General features: G+C 38.3%; 1 protein-coding gene across 10 annotated transcripts; it reads right to left on the reverse strand.

The window, feature by feature from the left end:
* Window positions 1-374: 374 nt before the first annotated feature.
* Window positions 375-9,307, reverse strand: LOC131222555 (probable nucleoside diphosphate kinase 5). Of its 10 annotated transcripts, XR_009160104.1 has the most exons (6): window positions 9,166-9,307; window positions 6,721-6,945; window positions 6,553-6,645; window positions 5,049-5,156; window positions 2,796-2,904; window positions 375-691 (listed from the first exon to the last, which is right to left on the reverse strand). XR_009160104.1 is itself a non-coding variant. In XM_058217677.1 (5 exons), exons 1-5 carry the CDS (start codon window positions 9,255-9,257, stop codon window positions 670-672), a joined length of 537 nt encoding a protein of 178 aa, XP_058073660.1. In that variant the 5' UTR covers window positions 9,258-9,307; the 3' UTR covers window positions 375-669. The 10 variants fall into 10 exon arrangements, 9 of the variants coding, with proteins under 9 accessions (XP_058073660.1, XP_058073659.1, XP_058073663.1 ...); XM_058217677.1 differs by lacking the exon at window positions 2,796-2,904 and having other exon boundaries at window positions 5,049-5,153; XM_058217676.1 differs by lacking the exon at window positions 2,796-2,904.
* Between the last annotated feature and the right edge of the window lie 3,392 nt (window positions 9,308-12,699).

Genomic DNA, 12,699 nt, shown 5'->3' on the forward strand with positions numbered 1-12,699 from the left:
CAAACAGTAGACTGTGGACTCTTTTACCCAGTTTTACACTTTCTTTTTTGTTCCTTTTTTTTTTTTTTTCAGTGAAGGTTTTCAATATCCACATTTTGAAGTTTTCCTATCCAAACAAGCTCATCAAATGCTTTTGTCATAATTCACCTCAGAAGGGCAGCTTTAATATCAACCTATGTAGGTTGAGAAAAATAAGCTTGGGTCTTGAAAAAGGGTGCCAAAAAACATCAGCCATCATATATACCGAGGCTGTTTTTAACGCTTTCACCATCTTAAATGTAACTGGAATTTGTCACTACCCATTTTGAAGACGTGAGGTTTAAGCTTATGTTACCTTTGCATGAATTGGAGTTTATCCCATCAAAAGATAGAAGTGGAAACAACCAACCAACGAATGTACATGCTAGAAGAAAGAATGTCTATGGTTACAACACAATCCAATTAGATAATAAAAAAAATCATATAGACTAGCCTAACAAACCAAGCAAGTTTCAAGCCCCATGATTTCTATTTCCTTACAATTTCATAGTTGTGATCAGTTTATATGGTGGCAGTGCACTGTGCAACTGTGCCAGGCAGAGTGGCATGATCTAGTGATGGGTAAAAACAGATGGGTTGATGCAAATCAATACAGTGTGTCGTGTTTGATATTTTACCTTCTAAAGCTCATCATGTACAGCAACATTTTCTCCTGCATATTACAAAAGAACGGCAACAACTAAGAGGTGAGAACATTTGGCAGTGTGACTGAGCAAGATTTTCCATGCAAGCTGATCTTGTGATCTTTAGAAGTTATTAATGAGAACTGAAATGGGTATACATAGTGACAAATCTCGTTCTCTGCCATTTCTCAGGAGATTCTCAGATTTTGACATTTTTCTCACAATATTAACAGGAAAAACTCGCTGAAATCAAATATTTAAATTTTAAAAATGTTTATTATAAACTACTAAATAATTTAAAACTCAAATATAAAAGTATAAGCTGAATTATTTTAACTTCTAGATAATTTTCCTGTTAAAATCACAGTCATTAGAAACTGCCGAGATTTTGAAAATCTCACAATATTATCATGAAAATATCATTTAATAAAAATTCCACAATAATATTGCAAGATTTTCAAAAATCTCGGTGATATTTGTCACAATGATCGGAAGAGAAGGGCCAATAAGGTTTATCTATTTTAGCGTGAGATACTAATTCTTCACGTGTTGACTATCAGGCCAGCACTAATCTATTTGTTTGTTGTCACTAGTATTATGTACAACAACAGACACGTTCATTACAGGCTACATCTACACTACCATGTAATTAATGATGCCAAGAATATAATCCTTGGGTTTTGAAAGTGTTACGTATTTATAGCACATCTTAGGCTTGTTTGTTTTTCGGTAATTACTTGTAAATACTGGTAAATGAGTAATTATTATTTACTTCACTAATTCATGCCAGCCACCTTCCCATGATGTTGACAACTGCACCTGTTTTTGAAAGGCTCTAACGCTAAGACCAAGGAAGGAAAACATAATGCATATAAAATCTGCAGGGCCCACTTATATGTAAGTGTCTAATCCACGCCGTCCATCCAGTTTATCTGCTAATTTTAGGGCATGAGCCCAAAAATGAGGCAGATCCAAAGCACAAGTGAACCACACCACAGGAAACAGGGAGAATCGAACGCTTACTGTTGAAAACTTCTTGGGGGCCACAGAAGTTTTGGATTAAGCTGATATTTGCATTTTCCCTTCATCCATGTCTGTGTCGCCTTATGAACAGGTTGGATGACAGATACACATATTTGTGGACCCTAGGAAGGTTTCAACTTTTAATAGTGGACATCATTATTCCCCTTGTTTTCTACAGTGTAGTCTACTTGAGCTTATAATCTACCTCATTTTTGGGCTTATGCCCTAAAATAAGCTGGTTAAATGGATCAAACACATACATCACAATGGGACCCACATATTTTACTCACGCAATCCCCATCCAATTTGGATGCATGCAATCACGGTTTTTTAGGCTATAATTAACCCGCTATTTCCCTCCTTTCTAAACTTTAGTGAGAAGTCATCATTGCTTATTTACCACTATTTAGCATTTACTATGGAAAATGGAAAAACAAACATGCCCTTATTGTCATTACAGTGTTTCATCGTCATAGCATAGTAAGAATAAACCACAACAATGAATGTGTGTGTGTGTGTGTGTGTGGAAAAAGGTACTATAAGGTCAAGGTAAGCTTCCCATGAAGTCGAGCTATGTGGGCCCACCTTGATCTATGTCGGACATCCACCCCATCAATCAGATGCACCCTTCCATGATGGGCAAGGGGCCTAAAAATCAGGCCAAGCAATGACTTATTTGGGCCTCACCATAGACAACAGTTGAGAGTAGATATCCACCCATTGAAAACTTCATAATCGTGTATTGGGCCCACTGAGATGTGGATCAGATATGCAGCCCATCCATTGGGTGTGGATGAGGGGTCACACTAAGTTTCAGCCGTATCAAAAACTTAGGTGGGCCCTACCAAGTGGTTTTAGATGTTTTAGGCACAATTTTCACAAGGTTTTAGATGGTACGGCCTACTTGAGTTCTGGATGTAGCTGATTTTTGGGATATCCCATAACCTAGAAGGGGCCCACCAAATGCATGATGTAGATGTCTAACATAGATCAAGGTGGGGCCCACATAGCTCAACCTCATGAGAAGCTCCCATGAGGTCGACCTCGTAATACCATATATATATATATATATATATATATAAAATGAGATACACAAGGAAAGAAACTGACCAGATGACATCTCTCCAAAGAAAAATGTAATCTCCCGTGCAGCAGATTGAGGAGAATCAGAACCATGAACACAATTCCTTTCTAAATCTGACCCCACATGGCCCTAATGCTGAAAAATGAACACCAGAACTCCTTAATGAAGAAAATTGAGGAAATTAATCTCACGAAGGCATATAGTTTTTGGATACAGGTTAAAAGGAATCATAGTACGATTTATAATTTTGAGGATCGAAGTCCAAACATCTAGCCATCTCTATGAGTTAGATGTGAATATGGGCCAAAAAGACATTATAAGAGCATGCATTCATAGTCAATTCAGTTGATTTGGTACGATAAAGTAGGACAATCTTCCCCACAGTTGCGCAAAGTGTGAGAAGAAGTGGTAACAGATTTGGGTGCTGGAGCAGGGAGGCATTTGTTTCAAATGTAGAGAGCACAAATAGCTACAAGGCAGGAACAAGTGTGGGCACAAATCTTATGCAATTCCAAGCAGGAGCAGGACTTCATGCAACTAATTGTGCCCACACAAAAGGGAAAGGTGAAACCTAATGTGTGTTCGTAAACTATTAAACATTAAACAAAGTGAGTTTCGTTTCTTTATGCTGGACACAACAAATTATCAAAGAATTAGGAATATAAGCCAAGTTCAACGTAGTTCAGCATTGGAGTTGGCTGGTAATTGAAATGGGAATGGAGATATGTTGCAGGACTGTTCGATTGATTTGTGGGGCCTACAAAGCTAATCATATGGCCAGAAATGCCTAGCAGTTGAGCCAAAAGTCCAACCAAATCTTGTTTGTACGTGTATATCCCAACTGCTTATCTATTTTGGACTTCGACACAGATCATATAGCTTGTATAAAGCTGCAAGGTTATGTATATACAGGCCCTATGACTAGTACATATAAAGAGTAGGATCAAATTTGGACTCCTTCCTGATTTGATTGGTCTTTTATACCAATTTGAGATAGTTTGGGAAAGATTTCTAAGATCCAATGGGCTTCTGATTAGGCTTCTTTTATTAAGTGTAGGATACTTGTAAAAGCTATGTATACACTATACATACATAGCAATATGTGTCAGTGATTATTATTGAATTCATGAGTTTGGTTTGGTAGTTTAATCTTTGTATCCTGCCATGGGATTCTGACCCATATTGGTATGCTATTGGATTTTTGTTGATGGATTCCATATGTCTATCATTTCCATTATTGTTATTTCATAGATGTCGTGGTTTTGGAATGATTGGAGATATATTGTGGCTTCTATAGATGGATTTGGTCATAAAAAGCAGCATGCACTTCTTATTGCTTCTAGTTTGAACTCCTCACCAGGGCTACATTTGTATCTTCAAAGCAGACACAAAATTGACAGGATGTCCTCGAATGTACCAGATACCCAATATGTATTCAGCATGGGTAAGCATACAACCGTTGTCCCATGGTGTCACAGGACTATAAAGTATCACCACATATTGAGAATAAAAAGTTGTGTTTCTAGAGAAGTTTAGAAAAGGGAAGGTAGATGTTCAATATATTTGAATAAAATACCCATTTTTTTTCATCTAGCAGTTCGTTTCACTCTCACGCTCGCACAAGCAGTTCACTTCACTAACGCTTTAACTTTCACTTCCACACGCGCACATGCGCCCCGTGCGCTCACTCACTCACTTACTCATGGCAGTTCATTTTTCTTTCACTTTCCCATGCACACAATATAGATAAACATGTGCGCGTATGCACGCACACAAACACACTCATGCAGCAGTTCATTTAACTTTTGATTTCACTTTCCACACACACACACTAGTGGATACACACATGCACTGGTGGATGTGGCTGTACATGCACACAGAAATAGAAGTGTTATGTGGCTCTACATATATGCACGAGCGCACGCAGAGGTGGGTGTGGCTATGCATGCATGTCACACACGAACAGGTGGATGTGGCTATATATGCACACATGACACACATACAACAAGACACACAAAGCACTTGCAGATAATGCGTGCACGCACCCACACACACACACACACACTAGTGGATGTGGCTATATATGAACACACATATACACACACACAATGCATGCACACGCTAGTGGATGGATATATATGTAGACACTACACAGACACACACACAGAAGAAGAAGATCATCCAATTTTCCAAGGAACCTCAAGATCAGGAAAGAAGAGAAAAGTAGATCACGAACATCAAAGTATAACGTATTGTAACGGCAATTAAGAATTACTAACCTTCCAGGATGTGATAGTCTGGCTTTTCTTGCATCCGTTGGTCCAATCAAAACACGCCAATCAACAATAGCATTCGCCTTTTCCAGAACCATAATAGACACTGGGCTGCTGAGAGAATTAAAATGTCAGTAAAACAGGGAAAAAGGAAACAAACCATAATTACTATTCAAAGGATAAATGCATAGAAAAACTAGCATATAGATTATCAGCTCAACTGTGAATAAGGAATTACAATAATCAAGTCTTGGATCGTCAAAGAGTGGCTCAAATGAAAGCTTGTAGCACATGAGGGTGCAGCCAGATTGAGGTAAAACCTATTTCCTGTCAAAGTACACCTACTGCAAATCTGCAGAAAGAGTTGTGCTACCCAATGTTTTAAGTATTGACGTTATCGGCCGATATATCCCACGATATATCTTGTATCCCACCTGTGTGATACGAAATGCACAAGTAGTGGGATATATCCCATGTGTTCGATCCAATGAGCATTTTCGATTTCCGATCCTTGTTTTATCTGCAAATCATATTAAATAAGTGTCAAATTGTTACAAATCAATGATTTTTCATGTTTTGCATTAAAAATCATAGATTAGGAGCTTTGATTTCAAGATTTTTTAAGAAAAAAATCAAAATTTTCCGATTTCTCGCAACTCGGTTGCAATCTGTGTCCAAACATAAAATCAAACATATATGTAACATGATCTAGTGATTCTTCTTTTGCTTTTGAATGTATTACATGTGTTTCCACACGTCTTCTTACATTTATAAATTATATTAATGGAATTTGAATATATTTGCATCAATTCAGTTAGGCAATGCATAAATTAGGATCCCATACAAAGAAAACCCATTATGTACAATTGTTTTTTGTAATGTTTTGATTTATAAGTCTGTATTGATGTCTTTTTTTAACAAAAACCGAAGTTTCATTGAAAAATTCGACCAATTTCCCAATGTTTCCCCATGTTTCCAACAACAACGATACATTACGCGATACAACCGATATATCCCATGTGATAACCGAGATGTATCCGTATCCCAAGGGTGCGATACGTAATGCGATACTGATATTTCAAACACTGGTGCTACCTTGTAGAAAGACATGAGCTCAAGTGATTGCTTCTAGCACATGAGGGGTGCAGCCAGGTTGAGGTAAAACCTACTTCCTGTCTAAGTACACCTACTGCAAGTCTGCAGGAAGAGTTGTGCTACCTTGTAGGAAGACATGAGCTCAAATAAGAAACATACACCATTTTTTTTGCACGACAACTCAACAACTTCATATATATTAGTATCAAAAGCTTGGGAGACAGATAGACGCCAGTTTCCACTCAAGCAGATCCTACCATATATTATGTGATCAAGAAGTTCACATATGGAGTTTCAGTGATTCAGGCTCAGAAGAGGTCAATCAATGATTAGATTGCCAGCCGTGACTTGATGTAAAACCATGCATGCATAAAGCTATCTCAAAAAACTGGAATGACTAATGAATCACCCATACTCCACGTTTGAGACATCATACGGCCAAATCCTTCTTCTTCTTCTTTTTTCTTCCTTTTGTTCAGTGTAGCTTTTGAAATGACTGAGAATATAACTGGAAACAAATGTATCACCTCATGATTAAGACAAGTCAAGAGATAGCTAGTTGTGTGAGTGTTTGCCAAGGTACCTTGTCATGTAATTAACAATGCTAGGAAAGAAGCTCCTCCCAGAATGCTCCGCATAAAAGAGTGCCACATCACTTTCATTGAGTTGAAGCGTCATCTCTCTAAGGATACTGAACCCAGATTCCAGAATAATTGTCTTTATCTTGTCTGTATAGTTACCAAATAAACCATCCGGTTTTATAATTGCCAATGTCTTCTCCTTCTCCACACTTGCTTCAGTTGGAAAGCTGAAGCCATTGCAGCATTTAAAATTGCAGAGTTAGATGATTAAACTAGTTGAGATAGAGGAAATTTTCCATCAGGAACAGAGCAGAAACATGTCAGTTCATGTAAAGGATGGTAACACTGTTGGATAAATATATAAGACAACCTAGTAGTTTCACCTTGAAAAAGCAAAAGCAGATGTAATAATTAAACATCAAATGGGCAGAGAGGCGTTCACTGAAAAGACTTTCATTGTTATCATGTATAAAGTCAATAAAGAGATCTTTTTCTTCCAACAGCTACAAGGACCCAAACCAATTATTAAAATTAAAAATTAAAAAGAAGAAGAAGAAGACATACCTTGGATCACGGCAAGAAGATCCAAAGCATTTGCAAGAAAACGTGAACCCTAGAAATGGTGAAAGACACCGTTGATCTCTCTTGAATTCTCCCTTTCGTCTTTCATAAAAGGTGGATGTCATGATCCAAATCTCTCTCTCTCTCTGCCTTTTTTTTTTTCGGAATTCGATTTTCATTAGATTCGCATATCTGCAGATTTTGATATGAAGCTCCGGAATCCAGTTTTTTGATGGTTGTATTGTAATTTTTTCTCTTTTGATGGGTTATTCTGGAGTGCTTTTCTTGGTTTTTACATGGATTGCTAAGACCTTTGATTTTTATTTTTCTTTTCTGTTTTGAATTTGTGATTTTCTGTCAGTTAGTAGTCCTCGGAACCACCTGAAATCATAGTAATGTGGGTTGTCATTCTTGGTGATCAGAACCATTTATCTGGTGGGGCAGCCGGGAATTGCCCACTGTAAAAATTGAACCCGGATAACTCTAACTATCTTGTTTTTTACCTGGGTTTCACTTGTATGATGTGAACAAATTTTAACCATTCATTTGGGAGCCACGGTGGTATCCAAAAGATGAATTAGTGGGCCCACTTCGGTCTCTGTTGCTGTTATTAATTTGAGGTTGGTTTATAGCTAATTAGTTGGTTTATAGTTAATTATTTATATTCAATAGTTTCTCATCATAAAAGAGAACTTGAATTAGTGGGCCAACTTCTGTGGCTCACCAAATGATTTATTTAGCATAAGGATCGGCCATATTGAGTTAGGTTTATCCTAATGAGCTATCTTAAATAAGACTTTATATGTCATTTCATTATTTTTAAAGGATTTACCATTCCAAGCCCTGCCATGCGTGAATACCCGGTGTGAAAATGCCCTTGCATTAATCATCCCCGGTGAGGTGTCTCAAATACGAGACCTCCTGCAGGACAATTAACCACTTGCTCTAAAAGCTCGAACTGATAGAGCGTGGCGAATTAATCCCTTTATCTCATAGCCCAAGCCCCAAATCCATGGGTTAGGTTCTCAAACCCTCCTAGTGAGCCCCAAATCCATGGGTTCTACCCCCTTGTGGGCCCCAAATCCATGGGCTCCGCCTCACACGGGCCTTAAATCCATGGGTTATGTGGGCCACCCACCCCAAGTGTGCCCCTGCATCCCACAGGCCACCCCACTCGAACCCTATGTGAAAATGCCCCCGCATTAACATGTGATCAGATTACAGCTTAAAGCCAAAGAGGACAGGCTGTAAACACTTTACACCTGTAATCTGATTACAACTTAATGATTTTAAAAGCATCCAAACAACCCAAACATCAATTCCTGATCCAACAAATAATCAAAGCCAAAGGAACTGGGGAATCAAGGTAAATAGCATTAATTTTACAAGAAAATAAAACAAATACAAAACCTAGCAGCAAAATCAAGCAAGGAAACACTATCAAAGATGTTAAAGAAAAAACTTTCCAGCAATCATTTGACTAAATACGATGGCATAAGCATCAAGATACAATAATTCAAGATTCATACATAAATCTCAACCAAAAAGGAGGTTGAGATCTCCTTGAAATCTCCACTCGAGATTTTTGTAAAAATATCCCCAACTGAATCGATCGAAACATCAAGAAATTGAGAAACAATCACTGATTAGCTCTAGATTTACCAGAAATTGAAAGAGAAAATAAAACCCTAGCTCGAAATCCATGGTAAATTTTTCAGAGAGATCAGAAGATCTCAATGAATAGTCCTGATTGAGTGAATTTTGTCGAATTGTATGATCGTTTGGAGAGACAAAATGACATCAACATCACAGAAACTGCACAGATTTCAAGAACCAGATCGAGAATTTCAGAGAGAATAATGGAAGATAAACCATAGATTGCTTACCTGAGAAGGAGAAAGATGGAGACGAGAAGGAGAAGTGATAGCTTCCCCATGGAAGAGGCCGGGAAATGTAAGAAATGCAGCGCGAATGTCATTTTATATAACGAGTTCGTTTTGCCTCTGTCGCGACTCACAGTTCCAGGCCGCTCACTGGGCCACATGTTGAGATTTCCTATTATTTGAACCGTCCATTTTCTATTTACAGAAATAAATTAGATAATTTCTCATAATAAAGCTTCGTAAATGGCTCTATATTTTTATGTTTGTAGTTGAATGAGAGCCTTTCAAAATCTTCTATTAATCGTTCTAAATTCATTAATGGTTACTGAGGTTCAGTGAAATTTTATTAATTTGGTCCATGTAGCATATATCACGCAATATGTACAGATCTGATCATCTGACTAGTCACTAGTCATGTAGGCCTCAGAGAGATTCGACACACGCTGGACACTGAGTCGTGATATGTCGCGAGGACGTTAACAACTCCACTGTGAATCTGTGATAATAGGGGAGGTGTCTGGTCCACGCGCATGTTAACACGCGGCCAGAAGTCCCACAATGTGGCCTACATGCTGGACATCCGAGCCGTGTATCTGATTGGCCCAGCCTTTCTATATGATCATTTTATTAAATAATCGCAACATATCTTTCATATTTTCCAAAATTGTACGAAAATTGACGGTTAAAAAAGATCTTACAAGTTTCCTAGACCGTCAAATGCTCTTGTACATGTTTCACCTTTGTGATAATTTGAACGGATGATCTGCATGGTGGGCTCCATCCGATAAACAGCTCAGACGATGGCTTTGCACGCCCGTGGCATAGGAGAGAGTTGGGTATAGGTGGAAAGCATGGAATATGATGAGACATCTCTTCGCAGTACACGTGGTAGGGTTTTTTTATCAATCTGAACATTTGCCTAGTGGTCCGCATGCCCGGATGGATGTTTTAAGAAAACAAAAACTATCACACGAATCGTGTCCATCGATTTTCTTTGGATTAACCGTTTGAATATCCCCACCGCTAAATATTTTGTTTAACCGGTTGAATATCCCCACCGCTAAATATTTTGTTTTCTATTAATCTATTCTCATCAGTGAGCAGTGTCATTTGTGTTATAAATGTGAAAGGAAGAAAACAAATAAATGCATGCCACGTGGTCATTGACGAAGCAACATGCTCGGCATGCCGGAGCACAGAGAGCTGGTTCAGGACGGAAACGGACTGGCTACTCCCCCTGCCAGGAACCCGGTGGCTGGTAGTCGGTGCTCTGTGGGCCCCACCATGATGGATGCGTTTCATCCATTCTGTTCATCCATTTTTACGGATCATTTTAAGCTTGATTCTTAAAAGGAGGAGGATATAAATCTCAGGTGGACAACACCATGGGAAAACAATAGTGATTGGATATCTACCATTAAAATCCCCTAAGGCCCACTGTACTGTTTATTTTACATCTAATCTGTTGATTAGGTCATACAGACCAGATGAAGGGGAAAAAAAAAACAAAGATCAGCTTGATCCAAAACTTTTAGAGCCCTCGAAAAGTTTTTAATGGTGGACGTTCATTCAACACTGTTTCCTATAATATGGTCCACTTGAGATTTGGATATACCTCATTTTTGGCCTCGTAGTATAAAATTATTCAAAAAAATAGATGGACAGCATAGATGAAATATATAAATCATGCTGAGGCACACAAAACACCGACCACCATCCATTGGCTCGTGTCAGGGGGAGTAGCCAATCCGTCCCCGTTCAAGACTGGAGTGTCTCCCCTTTACCCTATTGGAGCTCCTTTCCACCTTTGACGTGGTAGGATTTAGCTAGAGCTGAAAGTCCTGCGGGTTGGGTTGGGTTAGGTTGATGCTCAACCTTAGCATATAACCCAAGTGGGCTTGGTTGAGTTCGTTGGATGGATATTTGATAATATTTTTATTATCATATTAGTTTATTATATTTTCAATATACATTTTATTTTTTTGTACCTATGATTATATATATATATATATATATATATATATATATATATATATATACATTCATGATAAAAAAAAACTTCATTCTTTTCTAAATAAACAAGTTAAAATATAGGACAACTAAGGTTTTAAACAACAAAATATCATGTTGTGTAACACCCGATCTATTTGGCAGAGAAACCTGGCATATCTTATTAACTCCAATCACTAGAAATGACGTGGAGTAATGAAATATGATAGCATTAGAATTTCTTGTGCCTTCAACATGGGTGATCCACACTCAATTATAACATATATGTAGCTTATATATTGATTGGGTTCAAGTTGAGTTGGACAACCCAAGACTTCAATTTGACTCAACCCAAGTTTTACCAGGTCGGCATTTATATAGCCCAGGCTTAAGGCTCAACCCGATGCATCATGCTCGAGCCCAACCTAATGTCGAGTCGGTCAAAGGATAGTCGGGTTCCCAACTTTAACCCCTAGATTTAACTAGACAATTAATTACTATGAAAGATGGGGGAGCATTGTAAATATTTTTGAAAGTTGTCCGGGCTAATAAATACTTAACTTAAATTTAATTATATATCTAATGATAGTCTACCATTCAATTAAATTATGCACTTTTTATAACAATTCAGTTAAAAATTAATCGTAAGTGTAAAGTGGGCCCATTTTCCAGCTCTGGTCCATCGATCCAATGGACCCATCTTGGAGAGTGACGTACTAACATATTCCCAATTGAAGATATGATGGGCGCACACCCTTTAGGGCACATGTACACAATAAATGGACGGTGGGAATTCAACACACATGCATGGCCCTCTAGACAACCTGACTGGCCTGATTTTGGTCGAGGATAATCCATACCGGCCAATCCCCAACCACGGAAGCAAATTGGTCTTCAGCCCCTCTTCTAACACTTGTTTTACGCGCTTACGCAAGCTCTGTGGGCTCACCACGTTGTACATGTAAAATCAAGTCCATGCATCGGGTGAGAAACCCTTTTTTCATTTGCATACAAAGATAATTATATTTGAAAACCAACATCGGCCACACGAGTGGAAATAATGGAAAATTTCTCATAAAATCTGTAAGTTCACATGGTGTGGTTTGCATGAGTTTTATATATGGATGATTTTCTCATATTCGTCTTATAGTTTCGAGATGAACCTCATTCACGGGTTCGATGAAATATACACATCACGATGGCTTCAGAAACAAAGCTACTGTTAGTGTCATATCATTTTTTTTACTATGGTGTGGTCCACCTAACTTATTTTTGTGATTTATTTTTATGTTTGATATCTAAAATATAGTATCTTACCTGATGGACGGAGTAGATTTTAAATATACAACATGGCAGTACCAATAGAGATCTGGTGTTGTAGACCGTTTGCATGTGGCGCTTGCAGAATGCACCCTCGCAGGCGCGCTTCGCATCTGGCGTAACTTTTGCAGTCGCTGACTTGTGCTTCTTTACCGAACAGCACGTGTAGCCGCGGCCGTTTGAACTCGACACGTGTCCAGTCACAGGAACCTGTATATTAGACGGAGG

The sequence above is a fragment of the Magnolia sinica genome, chromosome 13 (assembly GCF_029962835.1).
Source record: "Magnolia sinica isolate HGM2019 chromosome 13, MsV1, whole genome shotgun sequence".
NCBI classification, from domain to species: Eukaryota; Viridiplantae; Streptophyta; class Magnoliopsida; order Magnoliales; family Magnoliaceae; genus Magnolia; species Magnolia sinica.

Bases quoted from the DNA above. Each gene is read 5' to 3' on its own strand.
- LOC131222555 (XM_058217675.1), bottom strand. From the start codon at position 9,257: ATGACATTCGCGCTGCATTTCTTACATTTCCCGGCCTCTTCCATGGGG. The intron at 6,946-9,165 runs GTAAGCAATCTA...CAATGGCTTCAG, and splicing joins TCCATCTTTCTCCTTCTCAG to CTTTCCAACTGAAGCAAGTG. The intron at 5,157-6,552 runs GTATGGGTGATT...TAATTCTCTCAG, and splicing joins TATGATGTCTCAAACGTGGA to CAGCCCAGTGTCTATTATGG.